Source organism: Zeus faber, assembly GCF_960531495.2.
Source record: "Zeus faber genome assembly, chromosome: 4".
Taxonomy (NCBI): domain Eukaryota; kingdom Metazoa; phylum Chordata; class Actinopteri; order Zeiformes; family Zeidae; genus Zeus; species Zeus faber.
In genome coordinates, this window is record NC_137191.1 from 37,632,467 (window position 1) to 37,647,081 (window position 14,615).

The window sequence follows — 14,615 nt, forward strand, 5'->3', positions numbered from 1 at the left end:
TGTTTCATCATGTAAATGCAGCTTTTTATGCATGGCAATAACAAACTTTAATCCATTTGATGATGTTGCTTCACATTTTGTGCTGATTTGACATAGAATTCATTCATCTGTGTGTGTTGTCTGCAGAAAGTCGCTCTCTATTATTTATATTATTATTATTATTGGTATTATTATTGCCAACATCTATGTCTGCAGTCTCCAGCTTCCTGCTCAGTCCGGGCTCCTGTCTTGTTCCCTGGATTTAAGGAGCTGCAGCATCTGGGACAGCTGGACCTCCAGCGCTGCCATGCGACTGTTCAGAGACTTGATGTCTCCTCTCAGTTCCTGTTTGAGGTCCAGGAAGGAGGCCTGCATGGCCCCTGGGGGTGGACACCAACTATGCACGGCCCCTGGGGGAGGACACCAATTCTGCTTTCCTTCAGCGTCATTCAGCCGCGAGTTGCTCTTGGTGATCCCACTGTCGCAGGAGTCCGTCTTCTTCAGGGACATTTCATCTTGGGACTTGGTTCTGTCAGGAAGGGTTTCCATAGACTCGGACTTAGAGATGCTGCTCCAGGACTCTGCCTTCACCGCCGATTCCTTGAAGCGGCTCCACCCTTTAGCCTGGTGTGGCTCCGCCCACTTGCAGCCGCTCTGGTTTGAGGGAGCGTGGAAGACAACTGGATTTGAGGAGGAGGATGGAGAAGATGAAGAGGAGTCCAGAGCACTGGCAGTGCTCTCGACCGCCGTGCTGATGCTGGTGGAGGCCAGGATCCGCTGCACCTGAGGCTGCTCCACCTGAGCACCACATTCTTCCACATCTCGCCCCTCGCGCACGGCAGGCTGCCCCGCCAGCCGAGCCTCCCTCTGCTGCCGGAAGCGCCGGAAGATGCGTCGCACGGGATGATCCGGAGGAAGGTTGAGAGGAGCCTCCTTCCTCCTCCTCAGCATCTCCTCTTCCTCCTGCTTCACCTCGCTGATCTTTCTGAAGACCATCTGTTCATCAGAAAAGCAACACAGTGAAACAGCAAGACCACGCCCAACTTCCCTCAGTGACTGACCAAGCAAGAACAGGAAGCTGGAGCACGCTCAGTAGATCAGGACCATATCTGTAGACTCCTACCAGTCATCTAGGAGCCTACAGATATGGATAGCTCCTAGACTGTCTCCTAGCTCCTTGACTGTCTCCTAGCTCCTAGAGTCTAGGAGACGGTCTCGGACCTAGACCGTCTCCTTACTCCTAGACCATCTCCAAGACTAGCTCCTAGACTGTCTCCTAGCTCCTAGATGGTCTCCTAACTCCTAGACTGGCTCCTAGCTCTTGGTCTGTCATTCTTCCCGTCTGTCTATCTGACTGTTAGAGTCTCACCCTCTTCCTGAGGTTATATGTGAGCAGGAGGTTCCTGGAGAAGTGGGTGGAGAAGGAGGTGTAGAAGTTCAGAACCTTCTGCAGTGCCCCCCGCTGGATGGTGTGGAGGTCGCAGTAGGTGAGGGCGCGCACGTTAGCACAAGCCTGCGCTAGAGACACCTCCTTCCAGAAGACATCTCCAAATACGTCTCCTTTACCTGAGGAGGAGGAGGAGGAGGAGGTGGGAATGAGAGGAGGGGGGAGGAGGATCAGTATCACAGGAAGCAGATGGCTCATGAGGTTTGAACCCTCCCTGTGGTTCTACTGGTTCTACTGTTGTTCTACTGCTTTTCCACTGGTTCTATTGTGGTTCTACTGTGGTTCTACTGTGGTTCCACTGTTTCTACTGTGGTTCCACTGGTTCTATTGTGGTTATACAGTGGTTCTAATGTGGTTCTACTGATTCTACTGTGGTTCTACTGGTTTTACTGATCCTACTGTGGTTCTACTGGTTCCAAAGGTTCTACTGTGGTTCCACTGTGGTTCCACTGGTCCTATTGTGGTTCTAAAATGGTTCTAATGTGGTTCTAGTGGTTCTACTGTGGTTCCACTGGTTTTACTGATCCTACTGTGGTTCTACTGGTTCCAAAGGTTCTACTGTGGTTCTATTGTGGTTCCACTGGTTCTACTGTGCTTCTACTTTGGTTCTACTGATTTTACTGTGGTTCTACTGGTCCTACTCTGGTTCTACTGGTTATACTGATCCTACTGTCGCTCTACTGGTTCTACTGTGTTCTACTGTGTTCTACTCGTTCTACTGTGGTTCCACTGGTTCTACTGGGGTTCTACTGGCTCTTCTGTGGTTCTACAGTGGTTCCACTGATTCTACTGTTGTTCCAATAGTTTCAACCATAGTTCTACTGGTCCCATGGTGGTTCTACTGTGGTTCCACTGGTTCTACTGTGGTTACAGTAGAACCAGTGGATCTATTGGGGTTCTCCAGTGGTTCGACTGATTCTAATGTGGTTCTACTGGTTTTACTGATTCTACTGTGGTTTTACTGGTTTCACAGTTTCTACTGCAGTTCTACTGATTCTGCTGTGGTTCTACTGGTCCTACTGTGGTTCTTCTGATTCTACTGTGTTTCCACTGGTTTTACTGATTCTACTGTTGTTCTACTGGTTACACAGTTTCAACTGCGGTTCTACTGGTTCTTCTGTAGTTCCACTGGTTCTACTGTGGTTCTACTGTGGTTCTACTGTGGTTCAAGTGTGGTTCCACTGGTTCTGCTGTGGTTCCACTGGTTCTATTGTGGTTCTACTGTTCTACTGTGTTCCACTGGTTTATCTGGTTATACTGTGGCTACACAGGTTCTACTGTGATTCTACTGGTTCTATTGTGGTTCTACAGGTTCTACTGTGGTTCTCATGGTTCTACTGGTACTACTGTAGTTCTACTGGTACTACTGTGGTTCTACTGGTTCAACTGTGGTTCTACTGTATTTCTACTGGTTCAACTGGTTCTACTGATGATCCACTGGTTCTATTGTAGTTCTCCTGGTTCCATTGGTTCTACTGTGGTTTTACTGGTTCTCCTGTGGTCCCTGTGGTTCTACTGTGGTTATACTGGTTCTCCTGTGATTCTACTGGTTATACCGTGATTCTACTGTGGTTCCACTGATTCTACTGTTGTTCCACTGGTTTCTACTGTGGTTCTCCTGGTTCTACCAGGGTTCCACCGTTTCTATTGTGGTTCTACTATGGTTCTAGTGGTTCTATTGGTTCAACTGTGGTTCTGCTGTGGTTCTACTGATTCTACTGGGGTTCCGCTCTGGTTTCACTGGTTTTACTGGTTATACTGTGGTTCCACTGGTTGTACTGCGGCTCCACTGGTTCTATTGTGGTTCTACTGTGGTTTTACAGTGGTTACATTGGTCCTACTGTGGTAACACTGGTTCTACTGTGTTTCCACTGGTTCTACTGTGGTTAATCAGGTCCAGGAAAACTGGAACAGCAATTGGTCATAGTTATGGCAGTAAATGAGGGAGAAAAGGAGAGAAATGGAACCAGGAGGGTGCTGGGGGTGTGTTCAAAGCAGGTGGTGTGTGCGTGCGTGCATGTGAGAGGTGTCCAGTGAGTGTAAAGGGCTTATCCCAATTGGTTCTACTGTGGTTCCACTGGTTCTCCTGTGGTTTCACTGGTTCTACTGTGGTTCCATTGTTTCTATTGTGGTTATATGGTGGTTCTACTGGTTCTATTGTGATGTCACTGGTTCTCCTGGTTCTACTGTGGTTCTATTGTGGTTATACAGTGGTTCTACTGGTTCTATTGCGATTCCACTGGTTCTCCTGGTTCTACTGTGGTTCCATTGGTTCTATTGTGGTTATACGGTGGTTTTACTGGTTCCATTGTGGTTCTACTGATTCTACTGTGGTTCCACTGGTTCTACTGTGATTCCACTGCGGTTCCACTGTGGTTCCACTTGTTCTACTGTGGTCTCCACTGGTTCTAGTGGTTCCATTGGTCCTACTGTGATTATGCTGTGGTTCTACTGTGGTTCCACTGATTCTACTGTGGTTTCACTGGTTCTACTGGTTCCTCTGGTTTTATTGTGATTCTGCTGTGGTTTTACTGTGATTCCACTGATTCTACTGTGGTTCCAATGGTCCTACTGTGGTTCTACTGGTCCTACTGTGGTTCTGCTTGTTCTACTGTTGTTGTACTGTGGTTCCACTGGTTGTACTGTGATTCCACTGGTTCTACTGTGGTTCCACTGATTCTACTGTGATTCTATTATCGTTCTACTGTGGTTCGACTGTAGTTCTACAGGTTCTACTGATGTTCCACTGATTCTACTGATGTTCCATTGATTCTACTGTGGTTCCAGTGGTTCTACTGTTGTTCTACTGGTTCTGAGATGAATGTCTACATGTGAATACTCGAGTATTTGATTTATTTTGTTATGTTTCAGAGATAAAACTGACATTTTCATCCCATAATATCACATTCCTTAATGTTCAGTGTGCCTCCATCTTGAACCCCCTCACCTAAGATAGCCACCACCTGGTCATCCTGGATCACCTCCAAGGACCCCGATACCACGAAGCACAGGGTGTCCACACTCTCGCCTGCGTGGTAGATCAGGTCCCCAGGGGCGGTGTGGAGCGTCTGGAACTCCACGGCCAACGCCCGCAGACACCCGTCGCTGGCCAATCGGAACGCAGGATGCTCCCGGAACACCTTCCTGTTGAGGTGCACGCAGATGTCTGCTCGCATATCCTTAGGACAGGTCTGCAGCACCTGGAGACACCAGAACTGCGGTGAACACCAGGAGCAGCAAACTGGGCTAACTGGGTGAACTGGGCTAATTTGGAAAATTGGGCTGAATGGATGGACTGGGTTTACAGCCCATTGACCAATCACAGCACAACCATGTGGTCCATCACACATTATTAGACACAGTATTTGGACAGTACCTTGTCGGTGTCGATGCCCCGGGACAGGGACCAGGTGGACACCATGTAGTCCATCACCCTCTCACTCAGGCCTTGAGGGACCTGGTGCAGCTGCAGGAAGTCCCTGACGCTGTTAAGAGTCTCGTGGTAGCGGTTGGTGTTGGCATACATCTGCTGGAAGATGGTGGTGACGTTGCCAAAGATGGTGGCGTACAGCAGCGCTGCAGCACGTACAAAATATATACACATATACTGTATTTATCGTGTATACACACACACACACACACCTTTACATATATACATACATGCATACACACATACATACTGTATGTATACTCACTGAGCAATTTACTAGGAACTCCTGTACACCTAGTTATTCATGCAGTTATCTAATCAGCCAATCGTGTGGCAGTAGTACAATGTATCACATCCTACAGGTTCATGTAATGTCCACATAAACTATCAGAACAGGAAACAATGTGATGTCAATTATTGTTGGTGCCAGACAGGCTGGTCTGAGTGTTTCTCTGGTCAGACTGGTTGGAGCTGACAGAAAGGCTAGGTCACTCAGATGAGCGCTCTGTACAATGTGGTGAGCAGAACAACATGTCAACCCAACACTTGGAACCTTGAGGCGGATGGACTACAACAGCAGAACCACGTCGAGTTCCACTTCTGTCAGCCAAGAACAGAATGCTGAGGCTGCAATGGGTTAGGATTTTATTAGGATCCCCCTTAGCTGATGCAGAACATCAGCTACTCTTCCCTGGGTCCAGTGGACCCAGGGAAGAGTACTCTAGGTGGTAGAGTCATGATGTGGGTGGTGGTGGTGGTGGTGGTAGAGTCATGATGTGGGTGGTGGTGGTGGTGGTAGAGTCATGATGTGGGTGGTGGTGGTGTCATGATGTGGGGAATTGTTTCTTGGCCCATATAGGGTTAAAACCAATCCATCATGGCTTGAATGCCACAACCTTTCTGAGTATTGTTGCGTCCCTTCATGACCACGCCCATCTTTCAGCGTCTACTTCCTGCTTGATGATGTCACAGAGCAACAGTCGTCTCAAAGCGGTTTCATCAACATGACCATGAGTTGAGTGTTGTTCAGTTTCCTTCTCGGGATCACAACCCAGAGAACCTTTGGGATGTGATGGAACGGGAGCTTGGCAGCATCAAGGTGCAGCTGACAAATCTACAGGAACTGTGTGATGGAGTCAAGATGGAGTAGGAAGTTAAAGGAATGTTTCCACCACGACAAGAACAACTGAGGCTGTTTGAGAGCAAAGGGAGGCCCCACCCACTTTTACTGTACTGTTCCTAATAAAGTGTGGAGTGTATATATCATCTAACTATATATATATATAAAATATACACATGTATCATATACACACATATATCATATATACACATATAGTATATACACGTATACACATATATATTGTGTATCATATGTATGATATATATCTCATCTCATCTTGACTCACAGCCAATCATCATCATGGCCACAGCGAACACCTTCTCTCCGTCGGTGGTGGGGGCGATGTTTCCGAAGCCGATACTGGTTAGACTGGTCATGGTGAAGTAGAGGGAGGTGATGTAGACAGAGTCCTTGCTGGCTCCGCCCTCCCAGCGCCCGGAACCCGTGGTGTTGAACTGGTATGGGGTCCCCAGCGCCTCGCCAAGCAGGTACAACCAGCTGGACTCCTGCACACTGTTGGTGTCCTCATCTATCACCTAGCAGGGGATCAGATTAGATCCGATTCAATAAAATTGGATCAGATTAGATCAGATTAGTTCAGATTAGATATTGGATCCGATTTTATCAGATTAGTTTAGGTTAGATCAGATTAGTTTAGATTAGATTTGATTAGATTCGATCAGATTATTTTGGTTAGATACGATTTGTTTAGATTAGATCAGATTGTATCTGATTAGATCACATTTGTTTAGAATTAATTTGATCACCTGATGAAATATTCAGATTAGATGACATGAGGTAGAAAGCACTTCTGATATGATAATCCCTCTTTATTTTATATTATAATCTGTTAATATGATCTTTTTTGAGGATGAGGTGGAATGTTCTCTGACCTCATGGTCTCTGGTGCTGAACGAGATGCAGGCCAGCCAGTGGGCCGCCAGCTGTTCTTCTAATCTAATCTAATCTGATCTGATCTGATCGAATCTAATCTGATCTAATTTGATCTAATCTAATCTAATCTAATTTGATCTGATCTAATTTGATGTAATCTGATCTAATCTGAGGATGGGGTGTGGTCACCTCATAGTCTCCAATGCTGAACCAGATGCAGGCCAGCCAGTGGGCCGCCAGCCCGAACACACAGACCAGCAGGACCAGGACCGCTGCCCCGTACTCCAGGTAGTGGTCCAGTTTCCTGGCCACACGACCCAGACGCAGGAGGCGCACCACCTTCAGGGAGCTGAACAGACTGCTGATGCCCTGGAGGGAGGAGGAGAGGAGGAGGGAGGAGGAGAGTCATTTATGTTAAAAGAAGAGGAAAAGAAGAGAATATGAGATTGGAGGGTGCTCTGGCCTTCCATCAGAAACACCTGAGACACTGTTTAGTTTTGTACTATTTGATCATTAAATCATTCAAATGAGATCTTTGATGCAGTTTATGATCAGAAAAGTTTGAATTGATTTCATATTTTGATCTAAATAACTAGCTTCATTTATTTTCCAATGTGCCACAAAGTATGTAAACAACCAACCAATCAATCAACCAATATACCAACTAATCAATCAATCAACCAGCCAACCAATCAATGAATCAGTGAATCAACCAATCAGTCAATCAAAATGCTGCATAATACAATGAGGACATGGGTTGATACACTTATTGATCATCTGCGGAAGGAGCTCTGACCTCGTCGACGTTCTCGAATGCGTTGATGATGTCGTAGGGCAGACAGGACAGAAGGTCGATGACGAACCAGGTCCTGACGTAGTTCATGCGGATCAGTTTGGGGTCGGAAAGGACTTCACCCGCAGGACCCACGAAGGTGGTGTGGAAGTTGAGGACGATGTCCACCAGGAAGATGACGTCCACGATGCTGTCCACCACCAGCCAGGCGACGTTGTTCTGCTTGGTCTTGAATGAGACGTTGTAGGGAACCATGATGGCTGTGTAGAAGGTGAGGATGAGGATCACCCAGTCCCATGTGGTCTTGAAGAGGCAGTAGTGCAGGATGATGTGGGGCGGCGTCTTGGGGGTCTCCTGCTTGTACTGGGGCAGGATGTCCGACCCCAGCTGGAGAACCTGTTTAGAACAAAGTGTTAAGATCTGGAGAACCTGTTTAGAACAAAGTGTTAACATCTGGAGAACCTGTTCAGAACCTGCTCAGAACTCTGAACCCTCCCCTTCACTTCACTTGTCTGAATTGTCTCAGGTCTTTGTATTGTAGCTGTAGAGTGATGCTGAGTGGAGGGAAAGAAGTTTTTACCTCCGCCAGACAGGAGTGATGGTGGACATTCTCCCCCCTGTGGATGGTCGGTGCAAGCTGCTGCAGAACTCCTCTGCTGCTGGTCAGCACTCTGGTCAGCCGGGCCAGCCTCCCCCAGCCTGCCACACACGTATATTATATATATATATATATATATATATATATATATATATATAATACTGTATCAAAATTGAACCCTTTACAGTAACAGCACAGAATTGTTTATATTTTGCCAATATTTATTTTGATAATTATATATTAATAACTATATACCATTTAAACAAAGACAGATTACATACAACCTAGTACTAATTTGTAGTACTAGGTTGTATGTATATATCATATATATACATATACATATATATAATATTTACAGTTAATTTTAGCAAGATATTTAATCTTCATGACAGATATATCTCTACTTTTCAGATCGGCCGTTCTACATATATGAGTGTTTGATTCAAAAATATATCAAAATAATTAACAGTATTTGACCGGGGTTTAGCATCTATTGGAGCCTTCTTGGCCCCACCCACCTTTTGAAGACTCGTCCTCGATTGGCTGCTTGAAGGCGGTGATGTCACTGAAGGTGCAGAGAAACAGCACCACCTTATCCTGCTCGTTCCTGATGGGGGCGATCTTCATGAAGAACCAAACAGGCATCCCTGCAAGGAGGCAACTGGTTGTCATGGTGATGCTGCTGGTTTGTAATGGTCAGTGTCTGGTTGTGACGGTGCTGGTCTGTAAGGGTCAGTGTCTGGCTGTCATGGTGATGCTACTGGTTTGTAACGGCCAGTGTCTGGTTGTCATGGGGATGCTGCTGGTTTGTAACGGGCAGTGTCTGGTTGTCATGGTGACGTTGCCAGTCTGAAAAGGTCAGTGTCTGGTTGTCATGGTGACGGTGCTGGTCTGTAAGGCTCAGTGTCTGGTTGTCATGGTGACACTGCTGAATTGTAACGTTCAGTGTCTGGTTGTCATTGTGACGCTGCTGGTTTGTAACGGTCAGTGTCTGGTTGTCACGGTGATGGTGCTGATCTGTAAAAGTCAGTGTCTGGTTGTCATGGTGATGCTGCTAGTCTTAAACGGTCAGTGTCTGGTTGTCATGGTGACGGTGCTGGTCTGTAAGGGTCAGTGTCTGGCTGTCATGGTGATGCTACTGGTTTGTAACGGCCAGTGTCTGGTTGTCATGGTGACAGCGCTGGCCTGTAACGATCAGTGTCTGGTTGTCATGGTGACGGTGCTGGTCTGTAAGGCTCAGTGTCTGGTTGTCATGGTGATGCTGCTGGTTTGTAACGGTCAGTGTCTGGTTGTCATGGTGATGGTGCTGGCCTGTAACGGTCAGTGTCTGGTTGTCATGGTGACAGTGCTGGCCTGTAACGGTCAATGTCTGGTTGCCATGGTGATGCTGCTGGTTTGTAAGGGTCAGTGTCTGGTTGTCATGGTGACAGTGCTGGCCTGTAACGGTCATTGCTGGTTGAACTGTCAACGCTGACCTCACCAGGGGTCCTAACTGAGCCATGCACTAGGCTCCACTACCTACTGTACTGTATGTAGCATACTGTACCGCATACTGTATCACTGTTCAGGGTTGTTCGTGATGCCGTATTGCTGCGCCGTACTGTTGTATACTGTGCTGTATTATCCCAAACACTACCTCACACTATTCACATTCACACGCCACTTTAATTCACATGCCACTTTAAATGCACATATCTGTATATACATAGCCATATTCCTTCAACCTATTCCATTTTATTTCAATTTATTTTTTATTGTATTTTATTCTATATATTTTTTATCTTATTCTATAAGTATTCCACTTACTGTATTACGTTTTAGGAGTCAGTCAGTCGGTCTATTAGAAAGGAATTTTCTACTTTTTACTTTATTTTATTTTTGTACTTTTTCCTAGGACTTATTGTGTGCTATCACCGGGTGCGTTGCATTACATTTCACTGCATATATGTATGGAAGTATGTATATGTATGTGACAAATAAAAATCTTGAATCTTGGTGATGATGCTGGTCTGTAAGGGTCAGTGTCTGGTTGTCATGGTGACGCTGCTGGTCTGTAACGGTCAGTGTCTGGTTGTCATGGTGATGCTGCTGGTCCATCACGGTCAGTGTTTGATGGTGACTGCTGGGTGTCATGGTGACTACTGGTTGTCATTGTGACTGCTAAGTGTCATGTTGACTCCTAGTTGTCATGGTGACTGCTGGGTGTTATGGTGACAGTTGGTTGTCATGGTAACTCCTGGCTGTCATGGTGACTGCTGGGTGTCATGGTGACTGCTGGGTGTCATGGTGACTGCAGGGTGTAATGGTGACTGCTGGTTGTCATGGTGACTGCTGGTTGTCATGGTGACTGCTGGGTGTAATGGTGACTGCTGGTTCTCATGGTGACTGCTGGCCGTTATGGTGACAGCTGGTTGTCATGGTAACTGCTGGTTGTCATAGTGATTGCTGGGTGTTGTGGTGACAGCAGGTTGTCAAGGTGACACTGCTGGTCTGTAACGGTCAGTGTATGGTTGGCATGGTGACTGCTGGGTGTCATGTTAATGATGCTGTTTTGTAGTGGTCAGGATCTGGTTGTCATGGTGATGTTGCCGGTCTGTAACATCAGTGTTTGGTTGTCATGGTGACTGCTGGGTGTCATGATGACTGCTGGCTGTCATGGTGACTGCTGGTTGTTATGGTGACTGCTGTGCGACATTGTGACTGCTGGGTGTTATGGTGACTGCTGGTTTTCATGGTGATTGATGGGTCTCAGAGTGACTGCTAGGTGTCATGCTGACTTCTGGGTGTCATGGTGACAGCTGGTTGTCATTGTGACTGCTGGATGTCATGGTGACTGCTGGGTGTTATGGTGACTGCTCGGCATCATGGTGAATGCTGGTTGTCATGGTCATTGCTGGGTCTCAGGGTGACTGGTGGTTATCATGGTGGCTGGTGGTTGTCATGGTGACTGCTGGGTGTCATGGCGACTGCTGGGTGACATGGCGACTGCTGGGTGTTATGGTGACTGCTGGGTGTTATGGTGACAGCTGGTTGTCATGGTGATGCTACTGGTCTATAACCGTCAGTGTCTGGTTGTCATGGTGACGCTGCTGGTCTGTATTCGTCAGTGTTTGGCTGTCATGGTGATGACTGGGTGTCATGGTGACTGCTGGTTGTCATGGTGACTCCTGAGTGTATGGTGACTGCTAAGTGTCATGGAGATTGCTGGGTTTCATGCCGACTGCTGAGTGTTATGGTGGCAGCTGGTTGTCATGGTGACGCTGCTGGTCTGTAACCGTCAGTGTCTGGTTGTCATGGTGACACTGCTGGTCTGTAACCGTCAGTGTTTGGTCGTCATGGCAACGACTGGTTGTCAGGGTGAGTGCTGGTTGTCATGGTGACTCCTGGGTGTTATGGTGAGTACTGGGTGTCGTGGTGATTGCTGGGTTTCATGCCGACTGCTGAGTGTTATGGTGACAGCTGGTTGTCATTGTGACGCTGCTGGTCTGTAACCGTCAGTGTCTGGTTGTCATGGTGACAACTGAGCGTCATGGCGACTGCTGGTTGTCATGGTGACTGCTGGGTGTCATGGTGACTGCTGGTTGTCAGAACGCAGTACTCACGGTTTTTCTTGTACATCAGGATTTCAAATGAACTTGTCTCGTAGTTTTCAAACGTTGTTCGAACTTTCTGTCCCGTTTCACTGTCAGTCAGTTCTCCATACATGAAGCTAGACAGACACAGGAAAACAGACAGAAGGTGAAGACAGACAGAGAGACAGATAGATACCCGGGTAGACAGACAGCCAGACTGACAGGTACCTGCAGGTGCTGCTCCGCTGCATCACCTCTGCACGGTGGAATCCAGATAATTTGCAGAATCCGTCGTTGCTGTAGACAATCGGCCAGTCAACGATCTGAGCATTTCCCAGCGCAAAGTTAGTGTCTGGAGAGAGAGACAGGTAAGACATGATCTGTCTGCCTCTTTGTCAGACAGAGAGACAAATAAGACATTCAGGTTATGAAGCGTAGCGCTGCCACTGTGTGCTCAGGATTGTTCTCCAGTTGAAACTGCAGGTTGAATCAGAGTTGTATCATGTTTCCTCTGGGCAGCAGAAAGGCTCCACAGCCACAAGAACACTCCGTGCCCAAAGCTCAGCAGAAGAACCTGAAACCAGAGCCACAGACCACCGCTTACCAGAAGGCGAGCAGGTGAGCTGTCACACCGACCCACACCACAAAAATGCAAGACCACCATGCCAAGTACCCACCAACACAACCAGATGCACCCGGCACAGGACAGCAACCCCAGAGCCATGTCAGCGCCCTCACACCCAGCCATGCTTCCACCGCAAAGAAGACAGCAGGGAAAGCAACACTGCAACACATAACCAGAGGGCCAGCTGTAGCTCAACCCAGAAATCCCCTGCGGGCACACAGGTCAGACACTGCCCAACACCAGAGGCAAGTCGCAGAGACACGAGCACAGTCAGCAGTGGTGTACCCTGCCAAATACCAATCTACCTACCACACACCCACACCAACCCGCCCACGTCACACTCATCCGGGAAACCCCAGTGCCTGATGGGTACTGATCTTGTGTACAGGGATAGAACTGTGTGGGACACGAGCAGTCCAAGGCAGGAACATGGTGGACCACGCCACAGCCCTGCCGCCCTGTGTATATGTGTTCTCTCTATCTGTCTGTCTGTGAGATAAAGTCTGAACCAAAGGAGTCTCTGATGGTCTTCCAGGTGTATTGGGATTCCATGATGCTACATGCTATATGCTTCAGGAAGCAGAACTCACCGTTGGAGCGACGGACGATGTTCTCCAGGAAAGTGTTTTGAGGAGCAACCAAACCTCTCCTTCCTCCAGCCATGATGTCTCAACACAGGACCCAGGACCCGGGACAGGACACGGGACCCGGGACCTGTGACAGGACATGGGACCCGGGATAGGACATAGACATCACATGATGTCAGATCCCATCATACATTACCTCACAACGCTACACCACACGGACCTCCCATCATGCAACACTCTGCTCCATTCTGCTGCTACATTATGCTACAGCATCTCTCTCTATCTCCATCCCTCTCTCTACATCCGTCTCTCTTTCTCTCTCTCTCTACCTCTGTTTCTCTCTACCTCCATCTATCTCTCTACCTGTCTCCCTCTCTCTACCTCCGTCTCTCCCTATGGCTACCTCCATCTCTACATCCCTCCCTCACTCCCTCATTCTCTCTCCATCTGCTGGTAACAGAAGGAACAGCAGTTAAATCCCTAAAATACCTTTTCCCATTTTAATCTTGTTTCCTTATTTAAGGAAAAATCCATAATTCAACCACATTCTATTTTATTCAATCAGTAGAGTGTCATGGGAGGAAACTTGACTGCCTGAAAAAGATCTGAAAATCCTCAAATACAAGTTTTCTTTTAATTATTGAAGGAATTTTACCAATTTGATGTGATAATAACTGAAAGCAACTTAAAGTGTTAAATCTTGACCAAAAAGCGTATTTAAACGAGGAATGATCTTATCTTAAATAATGCAAATCGACCCAACGTTCTGTTCCCTAAACACGATGTGTATTGTGTGGATGCATCTAACTCTACAATATTATTATTACAAGTTTTATTCCTGCAGAAAAAAACAGGCGGAGGAGTCCGCAGAGCTGCAGTTCGGTCTGAAAAGCTTCCGCGGCGGAAGTTAGACCCTGGAGACACATGGAGGAGAGCAGCAGGGTGATTTATTACATTATTATATAAACTTTATATATACATTATACTATAAACATTTGAATATACATTATTATAAACATTATCAAAGCGTCTGTGTCGGACGGAATCGGATTAGAGCCGCAGCTGCGCAGTGTGTCGCTGCGGAGACCTAGACGCGTCAATACCACCGCCGCCGTCTTGGCACGGTCTTCGTTCCGCTAAGAACTGATATTGAAATAATATTCCACTTGTATTTCTTATAATATTCTAATGATATTTCTTATAAATATTCTAATGATATTTCTTATAATCCTCTGATGATATTTATAAAAATATTCTCATCAAAATCCCCAATATTCTATTCAAAGGGTCTGGGTTGGAAAACAATATCTATGAAATAAACAATTGCATACCAGTACAGTTACATAAAAAAGGATAGAAGAATAAGAAGATGAAGATGATGATGATTCCGTAACACTTGACTGTCGATCACAGCCAGAGACCGCGACAAGATGGCGACACTGTTGACGCACCACGGCACCACGGCTTGAGGCGCCCCGCCTGGCTGAGTGGAACAGCTCCACTTCCGGCTGCTTGGCTCCCACTTCCGGCTTGCTCCTCTCCTCTTCCTCCTCCTTCCTCCTCCTCCAGA

General features: G+C 47.0%; 1 protein-coding gene across 1 annotated transcript; it reads right to left on the reverse strand.

Moving 5' to 3' along the window:
• Positions 1 to 210: 210 nt before the first annotated feature.
• LOC307229602 (voltage-gated delayed rectifier potassium channel KCNH1-like) lies at positions 211 to 13,121 on the reverse strand (the record flags this gene model as incomplete). Its single annotated transcript, XM_079999603.1, has 12 exons — positions 211 to 975; positions 1,349 to 1,545; positions 4,374 to 4,626; positions 4,803 to 5,002; positions 6,263 to 6,512; positions 7,060 to 7,239; positions 7,667 to 8,059; positions 8,244 to 8,362; positions 8,780 to 8,908; positions 11,864 to 11,970; positions 12,062 to 12,185; positions 13,049 to 13,121. 12 exons carry the CDS (start codon positions 13,119 to 13,121, stop codon positions 211 to 213), a joined length of 2,790 nt encoding a protein of 929 aa, XP_079855729.1.
• Positions 13,122 to 14,615: the final 1,494 nt, after the last annotated feature.